General features: G+C 41.1%; 1 protein-coding gene across 1 annotated transcript; it reads left to right on the forward strand.

Moving 5' to 3' along the window:
- Window positions 1-13774: 13774 nt before the first annotated feature.
- On the forward strand, window positions 13775-14977 carry LOC308370255 (putative nuclease HARBI1; the record flags this gene model as incomplete). The annotated part of the gene is made up of 3 exons (XM_080844908.1): window positions 13775-14435; window positions 14508-14698; window positions 14822-14977. 3 exons carry the CDS (start codon window positions 13775-13777, stop codon window positions 14975-14977), a joined length of 1008 nt encoding a protein of 335 aa, XP_080701034.1.
- Between the last annotated feature and the right edge of the window lie 327 nt (window positions 14978-15304).

A 15304-nucleotide genomic window follows, 5' to 3' on the forward strand; every position in this document is an offset into this window, starting at 1 on the left:
AGTAAGGAAAGAAGAGTGAACAAGAGTGGCTCTGGATAAAGACAGAGTGAAAATATTGAAAGAAGGAGAAAAAAAGAGTGAAGCAGAGAGATGGAGTGTGAGAGAAAGTAGAGTGAGAGTGATGGAGAGAAAGAAGGAGAGAGAGAAAAAAAGTAGAGTATGGAAGGTACACTGTAAAATATTTCACCGTAATTTTACAGTAAATTACTGGTTCCTAATTGCATTCATTTCACGGTAATTTTACAGTAATTTATTGTAAATATTTCACAGTAATGTACTGTACATGTTTTACAGTAATGAACTGTAAAAATTTCACAGTAAAATGCAATGCAACTACAGCAGTATATTGTAATTTCACAGTTTAATGCCATTGGATTACTGTGATTTGGCAGTATTTAGCTGTGGAATTACATCGTCTTGCTGTATATAATTTACAGTATTTTTACTGTAAAAGTTATGCAACTAGTACATTATACTGTACATTTACAATTTAAGTACTGCACATTTGACTTGTTAACTGTGATTTTACCACACAAATGTGCTTTGGATTTGCTAAATTAAAAGTCAAAGCAAGAACAAAGACAATACTAATTTTAACTTTTTAAATTCATTACTCAATACCCAAATACATACAAATTCATGAAGGTTTAAAACACGTCATATTTATTATTCAATACCTAAATACATTACAATAAAAAGGGTTTTTAAAACACGCCAAAATCAATACCCAATTACATAACAATTACTGAAGGTTTGAAACATGTCAAATTCATTACTCAATACCCTAACCCTAGAACTCAAAACCCAAATACAAATAGCAAAAGTTAAAAACACGTCAAATTCATTAATCAATATCCTAATACACAATGAAAAAAGTTTAAAACACGTCAAATTACACACAACACTCCAGAACGTAGACTCTCCTAAATAACTCTGTCTGTCTTCAGACCCTATAAAATATAGACAAAACTTCGGAACATATACAATATAAACAAAAATTAAATGCAATTACAAAAAAAATATGCAAAAACAATTACAAATTTACAATGACCACTCGAAGTCGACAAGCTTTCTCTGGAGTTTGCTGACATTTGCATTTATCCCTCCACGCCTCTTCTTGAGCCTTGCTCTGGGTTGATGCCCAAGAAGCACCTGTAAACAATAAGCAAAGACAACTTTCAGTTTTACAGATTTAATATGGCGTTATTTATCCAAGGCACATGCACATGCACCAAATAAGTTAGTATTGAAAGCCAAGCAAGATTGATATAAGCAACGCAAATCAGGAGGCTAAAATTAGCTCCTTTGAAATGACATAGCCTAGTTGCTGCATCTGGAGGCTAACGTTTACTTTAACTTTCACGCTAATTTGTGTATTCTCAGTCGAATAACACAATCTATACCTGGACACGTGGAGAATATTAATTGAGAACACATAATTTGAGCTTTCCAAAACAACTATACATTACTTGTCTGTGAGGAAAATCTTGGCGGGGAAAATGGCTTTAAAATGACTTAGCTGGAGGCTAACGTTAGCTTACTATAACTGTCACGCTTATTTGTGTATTCTCAGTCGAATTACACACTCTATACCTGGACATGTGGACAACATTAAATGAGAACACATCATTTGAGCTTTCCAAAACAACTACACATCCAAAACAACTATACATTACTTGTCTGTGAGGAAAATCTTCGCGGGGAAAAATGGTTTAAAATGACTTAGCTGGTTGCTGCAGCTGGAGGCTAACGTTAGCTTCCTTTAACTTTCACGCTAATTTGAGTATTCTCCGTCAAAAAAACTAACACACTATGACTAAAATTGACATGTGGAGACCATTAACGTTAAATGGAAACTCACAATTAGAATTTTACAAAGATAAGTTTCTTCTCTGTGAGGCAAAGCTTCACGGAGAAAACAGCTTTTGGAATTTCTTAAGAAGTGGTTCATTAAGTGACCTGACCTTGATCCAAAAGATCGTTCATTTACTAACCCAGACAACGAACATTATTAAAACGTTATTATTATAGAGTTGTGACAAGCTCTCTGTCAACCTTACCTTTATCTTCTAGCTCATGTGCTGTATCCACCTTCGCGCTCTTCTATCATACGCTGCCTGTGTCTGTAGTCACCGTGGATCCAACTGTCTCTTCTTGAACCCACAATACAGCGTAGTTCAAGTGCAATTCAAATTTACAGTAATGTATTGGGTTATCTCAAAGGATGATTTGAATAGAGTATTTTACTGTGAAATAACCCTATACAATGCTGTGAAATCCCGGTATCGTTTTTTTCACAGTAACTTACTGTGTCTACATTGATTTCACAGTAAAGTCTACATTACAACATGACATTGTGATTATTACAGGTAAAGCCTGTAAAGTAACATTACGATGATTTATTGTGAAATATATCAGTAAAATATTGTAAAACTCTGGTAACATTTTACAGTGTATCTATTAATATTCCTAGTTATACAGTTGAATGGAGAGGTACAGAGAGAAGAGGACCCTTGGAGGCTTGCCGCAGGTGTCAGTGAAGCACAGGTGCAAGCCAGTTTAATTACCCTATTATTATGTCATAATGGCCCAATGTAAGTCAATGGGAAAATTTAGATTCGTTTTTCCTTAATAACCTAAAAAGTATAAAGTTTAGAAAAGTGAAAAATACATAGCATAAGTGTCCTTTACAAGACCTACGCGACAAAGTTTGAATGAAGTTTCTACGTTAAGCGGTTCGGGCTGAATTAATCGCAGAAAAAGGTAACAAGAATAAGAAGAAGAAGAAGAAGCCTAGGAATAACAATACAGGGCATTTCATGCACTGTAATTAAACAAATGTACTGATATTAAATGTACTACTAACATGCCATTATCAAATTAAAGCCAGTGACATCAGTATTTTGGTTGATTTCACGATGTATAGGCTACCGACAGTTAGCATACCAAGCTAGGTAGCATTACCATTAGAATTGCATGGCAGATATGCTAAGCTATCGGGCTATTCCCCCACCCAGTGCCTGTGGCTAGTCCGAAAAAGGTGCATCTAAATCGGGTAACTTCGCTTGGCGAGCGGGGGCATGTGGAGGGGGAAAATGGGCCTCATTCTCTATCGTTCTCTCTCTCTCTCTCACACACACACACACACACACACACCCCAATGGACTGACATAGATGTTTTATGTGTTTCATGTGACAATTCAAGTTCATTGTTTTATGTGCTTAATGTGATAATTCAATGGTGTGTGTGTGTGTGTGTGATAATCATTGTATTGGTAATTGTGATAAATGAAATAGTATTACTACTGATTAATTAATAGGGTCATTATTCCATTGTTATCATACCACTGAGCTTTAACATAGAAGTTACTGCCTTCTGCCTTAGTATGCTTCACTGACACCTGTGCCAAATCCAAAGAACCTCTTCTCTCTCTGTCCCTCTCAATTTAACTGTAACTAGCAACATTAAGACACCATCCATTCTCTATTTTTTTTCTCTCCATCTCTCCATCTTTCTCTCTGTCAACTTTCTCTCACACTCAATCTCTCTTTTTCACTCCATTTTTATCTCCTTTTTTCAATATTTTCACTCTCTCTTTATCTCTTCATCCAGAGCCACTCTTGTTCACTCTTCTTTCCTTCTTCCACTCTTCTTTCCTTTCTTATTTTCTTCTTCCATTTTTCTTTCCTTCTTCCACTCTTCTTGCCTTTCTTTTTTCCTTCATCCACTCTTCTTTCCTTCTTCCACTTTTCTTTCCTTTCTTCACTCTTCTTTCCTTCTTACACTCTTCTTTCCTTCTTTCACTCTTCTTTCTTTCCTTATTTCCTTCTTCCACTCTTCTTTCCTTCCTTCACTCTTCTTTCCTATCTTCTTTCATTATTTCACTCTTCTTTCTTTTCTTCTTTCCTTCTTCCACTCTTCTTTCCTTTCTTCACTCTTCTTTCTTTTCTTCTTTCCTTCTTTCACTCTTCTTTCCTTTCTTCTTTCCCTCTTCCACTCTTCTCTCCTTTCTTCACTCTTCTTTCCTTTTGTCTTTCCTTCTTCCACTCTTCTTGCCTTTCTTTTTTCCTTCATCCACTCTTCTTTCCTTCTTCCACTTTTCTTTCCTTTCTTCACTCTTCTTTCCTTCTTACACTCTTCTTTCCTTTCTTCTTTCACTCTTCTTTCTTTTCTTCTTCCTTTCTTAACCTTTGCATTTCATGCACTGGTATTTCCTTCAGGAAATGCATTTTCTAGTTATTATTACAGTGCATGAAATGCCCTGTATTGTTATTCCTAGGCTTCTTCTTCTTCTTCTTCTCACCTTTTTCTGCGATTAATTCAGCTCAAACAGCTTAACTTAGAAACTTCGTTCAAACTTTGTCGCGTAGGTCTGGTAAAGGACACTTATGCTATGTATTTTTCACTTTTCTAAACTTTATACTTTTTAAGATATTAAAGAAAAACGAATATAAATTTCTCCCACTGACTTACATTGGGCCATTATGACATCATAATAGGGTCTTTAAACTGGCTTGCACCTGTGCTTCACTGACACCTGCGCCAAATCCAAGGAACCTCTCCTCTGTCCCTCTCAATTTAACTGTAACTAGGAACATTAAGACGCCTTCCATTCTCTACTTTTTTTTCTCTCCATCTCTCCATCTTTCTCTCTATCCCTCTCAGTCTACTTTCTCTCAGACTCAATCTCTCTTCATCACTCGATTTTTATCTCCTTTTTTTCAGTATTTTCACTCTCTCTTTATCTCTTTTTTCTTCCACTCTTCTTTCCTTTCTTCTTTCCTTCTTCCACTCTTCTCTCCTTTCTTTTCTTTCTCCATTCTTCTTTCTTTTCTTCACTCCTTCTTCCACCCTTCTTTCACTTTTCTTCTTCCTTTCTTAACTTTTGCATTTCATGCACTGGTATTTCCTTCAGGAAATGCATTTTCTAGTTGTGTTCATGTTGACTTGTTTTACTTGAGTAACATTATGATCTTAAAATCCCGAAAATTGTTTATTTAAAGCAAACATTCACAATGTTACTTAACCATTCTGGGACAGGGACCCACCAGTGGGATATTTTTTTCACATTGTCAAAACTCCGCAAGTTTGTGTCCTACAGACATATAAAGACAACCCACATGAACCTTGGACCCTTTTCTTTTAAAATATATAAAGTTCGAAAATAAAATATAAATAAGTACTTTGTAAGAAGAATATAGCTGAGCTGATGCACTTTTCAGTCTGTCAGTGAGTTTTCTGCTCCTAAGGACCCACCCATTAGCAAATGACAGCCATTCATATGATAAGTAATGGTGATTCAGTGATCTCCATTGGGCCATGGTGTGGCGTGAAAACCTTTGGGGGAAGTGAGCCACAAAGACATTCCAGGGCCATTATGCAATGGCCATTGTCTTTGTCTGAGGTCTGCCAGGTAACTCATCAATATGCATTTGTAGGGAGACACATTTGGGAGAGAAACAGGTTATTCTGCTATTATAAATATGTAGTAGTAAAACCACACACAGTTTCTGAATGCTAAACTCACATATGTATAGCCAACACCTATGTTGACCAGTTTCAGAGTTCAAAGGTCTTAGCTCGAAATCTTTACAATGTTTTTTTTGTACAAATTCTGAGCACCTCTGAATAAAGGTATTTGTAAGGGTGATTTAACATTTGATTTAAATACAATTTGATTGTACTACATTCCTTTTACTCTAATGTCGTTATTGCTGATGTCCTCTATAACATAATCATATAAGCCACTTGTGCATCAATACTTATAGCTAGGGGAAATATACAAAAACATAAAGGCATGTTAGACTAGAGGTCTGCACTCCCGCGGGCTGCGATGCAAATCTGTGCGACGCAGGACAAGTTTGAAAACCTCTGTGCGGGAACAGGCGGGACAAGGGAGAGCTCCCGCGGGATGCGGGATAAAAAGAAAAATGCATCACTCCCGCAAATTGAATATGCGCGCAAAAATAAAACTATGAATGAACAAGAGCAATCCGAGATTTCTGACCTCCAGCAAGGGTCCGTTAATTTATTGCAGTACTGCGTTTCAACGACGTTGTATTCACAAAGCGACGTTGTATACACCCAAAACTCAGTGTAAATCTTGTATCAAGCACTTGCTTGATCCCAATGCACAGTTTTTGATTACAGTGACAACGTATCACATACGTTTAGTTAGTCACGCGAAGCAATGTTAGGATAAATATCGTATTGGGACATTGAGAGAAAGATCGTGTATTAGTCTAAACATCATTCCTTGTTTTGACAAATAACCTCATTGGGATTTTCCACGAACCAAAATCCTCACCCATACTACAATGTTAATCATTGGCGAAATCTTGGATTGCTCCAGATCCGGATCATCCTGAAATCTGAAATTTTATTGGGGATGTCCCAGGAGCAAGATCCGCCTCTTGTGAAAATTTCAGAAAGATCCGCCCAGTAGTTTCTGAGAAATCTTGTCCACAGACAGACAAACAGACGGACAAATAAATAAATAGCGGACCCGATCGCATAACTCTTCTCCTTGCTGGAGGTAATAAAGTATGTGTACATGATTAATGTTATGCTGGAATTCTATGATTACAGCAGCACTAACTGATGCTTGAATATGGAAAAACTTCATCAAGTCGCCATCATTTTGTTTTGTTAGTTAATTATGGTAATGAAGTGAGGTAGTCTTCAAGTTTTCTCCAGCAAACGGCTACTATTATTTTATTAATATGGACATTTTTTTTGTTTTGTAACCAAGGCTATTGCCTTTGTTTAAATGGTCTTGCCATTACATTTGGTTTAAAATGGTAAGGAGTAGCCTAGTGTGCATTTACTTCCAATGGGCCATGTGACAAGCACTTCGTGAAATAGAGAGCGGAAATGAATATCCATCTTGCATGGACTGTCTTGCGCGGGATTCTCGCGGGCGGGAGCGGGATATATTACTACAGCTGCGGGCGGGAGCGGGACTAAAACATATTTTTTTCTTGCGAGAGCGGGACATAATCTTGCGGGAGCGGGACTGAAAAATGTGTCCCGCGCAGACCTCTATGTTAGACTTCCTAAAAAAGTCAAACAGGCCTCTGTCCCTGAAGGGATAAGCTAGTTGGCTCGCTTGCTAACTTTAGGTAATGTACCGTTAACTAGCTAATGTCTGCTCTGGTTTTCTATTATAGTAGCAGTGGTGTAGCCTGGATACCAGCCTGAACTCCGCCCACAAAATTTTTGGTCTGGAGATTCAGTCTGGAGTCGAGTTAGTTGGGAGGGTTTAAACGGCCCCGAAAAGTGATCTGACCATTCAAATTGTAAGGGCGGGCTTTATACGTTGATGGACAGATATAGATAGAATACCGGTATACATCGAACAAAGATGGCGCCGTCTCGGAAGCTTAGTGGGACATATTTTATATGATTTAAGCTATCTACACGACTTTTATACGTCTACATTGACTCGGTTAGTTGTGTATATGCAAAACGAGTGTTGCCCAGGATTATAGGTCTTAACTGAAGCACTCTAGAGCATTATTGATAGGTTATGCTAACACGTAGAAAAAAAAAAACATTCAAACGAATGGTAGCTTCTAGCCTTGAGTGCTAATTAAGTAACGTGAGCAGGCATATCTCAACAGATATGACAGCGCATTCATTTTGAAAGAGGAACAGAGAAACGCGATCAAGGCATTTGTCGATTGAAAAGATGTTTTTGCCGTCCTTCCTACGGGATCAGGTAAAAGTTTAATCTATCAGATGGAAATACTACGTTGCTCTGATTGGTTCTAGGTATCCAATTCAGCGAAGAGGAATTTTCTTTCCTGGTTCGTTGAAACACGCCCCATAATCACAGCCCAATAGTCCGGTCTCAGACTCATATTCTGACTAGAATTATGAGTATGACATCGTCAGGCTAGCAGTGGTGGGTAGAGTACTGAAAATTGGTACTCAAGTAAAAGTACAATTACCTCCTTCAAAATCGACTTGAGTAAAAGTAAATATTCCAATTGGAAAACTTACTTGAGTAAGAGTAAAAAAGTACTCTGTTTAAAAGTTACTCAAATTACAAGTTACTTTTTTGTGTTGGAGTGTTTGGATCAATGAAAAACATAACGTGAGTAAGTCTGAAAGAAATGCACTCTTGACACATTTCTTCACAAGTTGCTTCATTGTATCATGTATGTTTTTTTTTTCATTACACATCTCATAGATCTCATAGAAAATAACAGTAGGCCATTCAAAATATTGACCATGTAGGAGAGCTCATTCTTTCTCATGGAGAGAAATGCCCTCTCTCTCTCTTTCTGACTGCAAAAGCATTTACAAGATCATCCCGGTTAGAGAAAAAAGATGCCATGAATCACCTGCCATTTTACAAATTTTTGACTTATTCGTGCTAGCAATTCTGACAGTATAACTTAGCTGCCTTTTGCAAGCTAGCCAAGTAAATAAACATGATGCTGACGGTGAGTTGCAAAAAACATTATTACATTGGAGTGGGGGCTGCCCCAGGACTGTCAGGAGGACCAGTAGTAACGCTAGCTTCGTCCATCTTCTCATCCATAGTGCGGCGATTAAAGTTATAGTCGTAACGGTCGACCTGAAGTTGTCTCCTGCGCGGCTATGAAATGACAACAATGTTGCAACCTGTGGAGGGCGCGTCGATAACGCATAGCTTACTGACCTCTCCGTTTTTACCCTCTGGTTGCCGTGTATGCTTGTATTTCAGTAAACAAAGATATGTGTGTACTTTTATCACAATACTCATTCTAATGAAAGCACAATGGAAATGTAACTGAGTAAAGAGTGGAATTCTAGTTCAAATATTTACTCGAGTAAGAGTAAAAGTGCAGACTTTATGAAGGAACGCAAAAAGTTCTCGTTACCCGATTTTTTTTTTTACTCATTTGCGTTCCTTGTAACGCGTTACTACCCACCACTGTATAGTAGCCTTGTGTCTTACCTTAAAATGATGCCCAACATCTCTCTTTATTTTCACCACCCATTCTCGCCGAATTGCGGTATTGGCAGAGAAGCGGTGGAATGACTTTTGTTTGCCAGATGTGTTTCTTTTGTAGGACCTGCACTCGGGGACACAGCAGTAAAACGACATCTCTCTGGTGTGTTACCCAGCCAAGCCTCGTTTTCGTCTAAAATGGCGTCGTAGGGGAATAAAGCGAATGGCGTGTTGATTTTTGGGCTGGCGACTAAATTGTCTCCGATGCTCCGCCACTTGGCGAGTGACATTGCGGAGCAAATCTCCCGACTATTGCACCTGTCATGGTTAAAAATAGCTTGCAACGCCAACATGAACAGTGGGAGAAGGAAAAGGGTAACATAAAGTTCTTAGAATTTTAATACAACAATAACAATTTGCGCGCGAATACACTGTTCTAATATTTTGCGCGCGAATACACTGTTCTAATATTTTGCCAGCGAATACAAAGGTTATAAAGTTCTAATATTTTGAGCGCGAATCAAAAGTTGAAACCGACTTAGTTGACCACACACAAGTTAACGCAGATAAACGAAAGCTAAAATAATGTGCTGATTCATTGCTGTTGCATCACCTCCAGCAAAGGTGCGGAGAACATCTAGGGAGGAAGAAACAACAGCCACAACAGCAGCTACAGCTACACCAAGGGCATGTTGCAGAAGGTAGCTCATTGCGAATAATAATAACGGCAGTGGCTGAAATACGTTGACGTGGTAGTATAAGCGTAGAAGAGCAATGGCTGAATAAGCTTATCCCCGACCGGTGGGCTCTCGCACGCCCCCTTCAGTGAAGCAGAGGTACTGTTTGCCTTCCCACTGTTTTTTCAATGCGGTTTATTGTCAGATCAGTAAGACTATAGTATAATAAGCTTTTGAATATCTGTGCTGTAGTGTTAGTTGGACAATATTTATCTATCATATAGGTGTCATTTAAAAGCTGAATTTAGATTTTTTTTTAGGAGACCTAATGCAGCGCTTTAAATTAATTCATCTGAAGTACATTTTTAATAGCCAACTCTTGAATGTGCTTTAAAAAATTGTGAATGCAAAAGTGAATTAAATAATTAACGTATCGTGAAGGAGGGCCTTTAAGGATTCCCGGGTACAGCATACAGCGCGTGTTGCGGCTGTCACCAGCCAATTGGGCAATATTGGTTGATTTCTTTTAATCCATTCTGAGAGTGATTAACAATGATATTAAAAGGTACAGGTAAAGAGATTGTTTATGTCAAACAATGTCAGAGTAGGTCTGAAATGGCAGGTTTAATTTTGGCCTGTAAAAAATATGATTGGCTGGTACATTTTCTCATCTACCAGCCATGTTGGCTGGTCAGCCAAAAGGTTAATTTCGAGCCCTGTTTGCTATTGTTGAGGGCTTTGTGCTTCACATACTGTACCTCTGACGTTAATAACGTTAGTGACGTTATTGCTAGCTTTAATTGTCTGAAAGGACAAGAGCTAACTTAGCATTCGTCTTTGTTATAGAACGTGAGGGATTGTAACAATTAAGTAAGTAAGTAAGAAGAAATGTAACAATTCATTTAATTAGTTTAAGGGGTTTTAGTCACACACAGCAACGATATAAGATGAGTGAAAAGGGGAGGGTCACTAGACTTAGGTTAGAAGCCTTCTGATTGGTTGGAGTCAGAGTATAGGAGGTCATTTCATTGGGTTAAAGGGACAGCCAGTCATGGCTTGAGTGGGAGTGTCATAGTATGTTTTAAATATGAGCCGCGGAACTCAGTTCTGCAGAAATTCTACCGGTGTGACTTTCTCTAATTGTGGTTTAAAATCTGCAATTAAACCGTACTGAGACCAGCATCTGCAAATCGTTGGGTTACGGTTGTAACCTTGGTTCTGTGAAGGAAAGAAAGGCTGCCAGACGGCTAGCCCAGAGGGCTGGAATATAATCCGCGCAGGCGCGATTTCTGAGGAAGACATATATCAAAACATTACTCACGTAGGTGTGCTGCGTCACTCTATAGAAACCTGAGCGCGGCACACATTCGTCCTCATATGAATCCTGAACGCGAAGTCCAGAGCGACAACAAAGTCTGGCAGCCTTTCTTTCCTTCACAGAACCAAGGTTACAACCATAACCCAACGTTCTGTTTCAGTCAAGAAAGGCTGCCAGACGGCTAGCCCAGAGGGCTGGAATACCGTATGTCACAACGTCGCGGAGGACGGACCACCCAGCAGAGTTCAATAATGACAGGACAAATAAATGTCTTTTATGCTTTTATTGAAAGCTGCACACAAGAGCATCCACCTGGAACTCTGTAGGACACTCAGTTAGAACTTAAAACTACATTCCCGAATGACAAGCGGGATGTCACATTTAGGGAGTAAAACCTGGCAAAGGTCGAAGGTGAAGACCAGCAAGCTGCTTGGCCAATCTCATGTAATGGAACTCCTTTCAGGAGAGCCCATGACGTAGCAATACCCCGTGTGGAATGGGCCACTGTTGTTGTTGGTGCAGAGAGTCCTGACAGCTCATAAGCATACTTAAAAGTGTCCACCACCCAGTGCGACAATCTCTGTTTGGAAATGGCTTTCCCTTGCTGACCTGCACCATAGCATACAAAAAGCTGATCTGTTACCCGAAAACTTTGCGTACGATTGACGTAGCAGAGGAGGGCCCACACTGGGCACAGACAATTGAATGTTTCATCCTCCTCTGAACCAAAGGGTGGGGGGTGAAATGGGTCTAAGGCAATGACCTGGTTCAAGTTCTGGGCTGAGAGGATCTTGGGCACGAAGGCTGGGTTAGGGCGCAGCACAATCCCAGCCCCATCCGGCTTGACATAGAAACAGTCTGCATGCACGGACAAGGCATGGAGTTCTCCAATGCGCTTAGCAGATGTAACAGCCAGTAGGAAAGCTACCTTCAGAGAGAGCCATTTTATATCTACATCCGCTAAGGGTTCAAATGGGGATTTCGTCAGTGCCTGGAGGACTACATTGAGTTGCCATGCAGGCACAGAGGGAAGCCGTCTTGGGCGTAGTCGCTGAGCTCCCTTTAAGAATTGTATGGACAAGGGGTTAGCTCCCACAGTTTTGCCATCTATACGCTCGTGGCAGGCTGAAATCGCTGCAAGAAATACCTTCAAGGTCGAAGGGGACTTACCCTGTTCAAAGAGTTCCTGTGAAACTCAAGTACTGATGTTAGCGAACCTGACCTTGGGCATTCGTTTCGGCGTATGCACCAAGTCTTGAACGTCTCCCACCTATAAGAGTACAATGTTCTTGTAGAGGGAGCTCTAGCACTCTGCAAAGTCTGTGTCACCGTGCTGGACAATCCTTGAGCCAGGAATGCGTCCCTTTCAGTGGCCAGACCCAAAGATTGAACAGAGATGGGTCTGGATGCCACAGCTGCCCCCCTGCCTGGGATGGTAAATCCTTCCTCAGAGGGATTTCCCATGGCTCCCCAGAAGGTTGTGAATTTCTGCAAACCATGGCGCTTGGTGGCGGCGTGGTGCTACCAGCAAGACCTCTAAGTTCTCTCCCCTCGTCTTCTCCAGTACTGCTGGGATGAGTGAGGTTGGAGGGAAGGCGTAAAGCAGGCCCTGAGGCCACACGTGCGCCAGTGCATCCACCCCTAAAGGAGCCTCGTTTCCGCATAAGGAGAACCACAGTGGGCAGTGGGCCGACTCCTTTGAGGCGAAAAGATCTACGCGTGCCTTCCCAAAACGAGCCCAAATCAGGTCCACTGTAGCTGGATGTAGCCTCCATTCGCTCGGATGCGGGCGGCCCCTTGACAATAGGTCCGCCGCAGAGTTCGATGAGCCCGGAAGGTGTACCGCTCTGATAGAGGAGAGATGTTTGTCCACCCAAAGAAGGAGTGTCTGAGCCACACTGTGTAGCACTGAAGATCTCAGTCCCCCTTGGTGATTTATGTAAGCTATTGCTGACATGTTGTCTGTCCGCACTAGTACATGTTTGTTCTTTAGTGCCGGCAAGAAATGGCACAGAGATAGGTAGATTGGGCCTCATTCTGGACAGCAGTTGGGAAGACTTTCCGAAGGATTTCAGAAGGAACTCCACTTCGGAAACATTTATGAAAACGTTTGCATTCTCCATAGTTTTTTCTTCTGTGCTTTCTTCTGAACTTCAGACAACTTTCAGAATTCGAAATAGCAGTCGTAACTCTACCGGAATCTTCTCAAATGCGATTCCACGGGCCATCTTGTGGTTATTTGAGGAATCACATTTAAAAAATCTCTCCGTGTTAAAAGGCTTAACGGCTGAATTTGTGAGAAATCGTTGGTGATTGCGTTCACATCAACTCTATAGACATCCTCGGATTAAAATAATTATAATAATAATAATAATAAATACGACAATATTTGTATCATTAACAATTCTGTTTCACATGTATAGTCTACACAAAAACTGCAAATCTAAGTGAGTGAATAAATAAATAAGCACTAGCTAAACTCAATCGCGTTAATATTGCCACACATCTACATTGTGTAAATAAACTTGTGAAAGCAGCCAAGTAGCCTCCTCATGTATTGAATGGAATTTTAGTATTAATAGACCACATACTGTGTTTTTGTCTGTTGTTATTTTTTTAAATTGTTGTTTTCTTTTGTTTACCTTGCTTAGTGTGCACACTGTTAGAGCCAGTGGAGAACAATTCACTGCTCATCTTACTGGTATGATGTGACAAATACAACTTTAACTTACACTTGGAATTGAACATCATATACATTCAACCAGGCCATTCAATTGTCACTGATCAATGGAGCTATTTAAAGGAACGAGTGTGCACCCTAGACACACACACACAATATGGCACATCTACTGCTGTTAGACATTGTTGCAAATCGTGCGCTGAGGAGGGAGCGCGTTTACCGCGACCACCTGGACCTGTTCGCCGAGAGCGATGAATTCCTGATTCGTCGCTTTCGGCTCTCAAGACCGGTCCTCTTGGACCTTTGCGCCACGCTGGAGCCAGCATTGAGAAGCCGGACCAGACGCTCCAACCCAGTGCCGCCATGCTGTCCGCCCTTGGGCTTTTTAGCCACGGGCACATTTCAGAGGGAGCTGGGAGACAGGGTGGGCATTTCCCAGCCTTCGATGAGCCGCTGCCTTCATCGGGTGGTAAACGGGATCGTTGAACTGGTCCCAGAATATATCGGGTTCCCGTTCAATGAGCTGGACCAGATCCCTGTGAAGAGGGCATTTTATGCCATTGCGGGTCTGCCGAACATAATTGGTGCCGTAGATTGCACGCACGTGCACATTAAGGCACCCTCCCCAGATCTGTACCCCTACCTTAATAGGAAGCGGTATCATTCCATAAACATCCAGGTCATTTGCGATGCCCAGTACCACCTGTTGAACGTGGTCTCCCGCTTCCCAGGAGGTGCACATGACTCCTACATTCTTACAAACAGTGCTGTGGGTGTGCGCCTCGGGCAAGGAGATGCTGGAGACTCGTGGCTAATTGGTAAGTATTTGTGCGTAATTGATTGTTCCAGCAACAGTGGCCCTCTATTCTTCTAATTACCTGTGTTATTAGGAGATCGCGGATATGCGCTGGCCCCTTGGCTGATGACCCCACTCACCAACCCTCAGACGGAGCAGGAGGTGGCCTACAATGAGAGGCACACGAGGACTTGGTCCGTTAAAGAGCGCAGCATCGGACTGCTAAAAAGGCGGTGGATGTGTTTGGACGCAGCAGGTGGCAAGCTTTTGTACAAACCTGAGAAGGTGTGTATGAAGGCAACAGCTTAGAAATGGTGTTTCATTTGTGCATAAATATTATAGCGTCCACCTCACCCTAATACAATCATTTGTTGGTTGTTAATTGTGGCAATTTTTTCATCGTTTCAGGTGTGTAGCATGATCATGGCCTGCTGCATCCTTCACAACATCGCTCTTAAAAACGGTGTTCCACTGGACTTGGATCCACAGCCATACCAGGATGTGGATCCTCCGGAACCATTACAGGGCCCGAAAAACCGGCACGCGGTCCAAGTCCGCAATTAATTAGTTTTGAGAATGTAGGACAAATAAAGCCTTTCAACATTCATTTGCTTGTCACTATTCTTTCATACAGTTTACAATTTATCTCAAGAACTAAACACATCACTTCAGCAATACTCAAATCAGGCCTGTTTGTTTATTAGATGAACAACAAGGGTTTCCAGTGCCCCCGCAATGCGCTCTTGGCTGTTCACCAACCTCTCGAGGCTGTCGGCCAATCTCGCCTGAATGTTGGCCATTCTTTCCTGGCTGTCAAGAATCTCGTCGGTACTGACGTGGCCACGAGTCCTGGGTGGACGCGTGGCAGCATAGGTGGACGGCTGGGGTCTC

This window comes from Sprattus sprattus, assembly GCF_963457725.1.
Source record: "Sprattus sprattus genome assembly, chromosome: 1".
Lineage (NCBI taxonomy): Eukaryota > Metazoa > Chordata > Actinopteri > Clupeiformes > Clupeidae > Sprattus > Sprattus sprattus.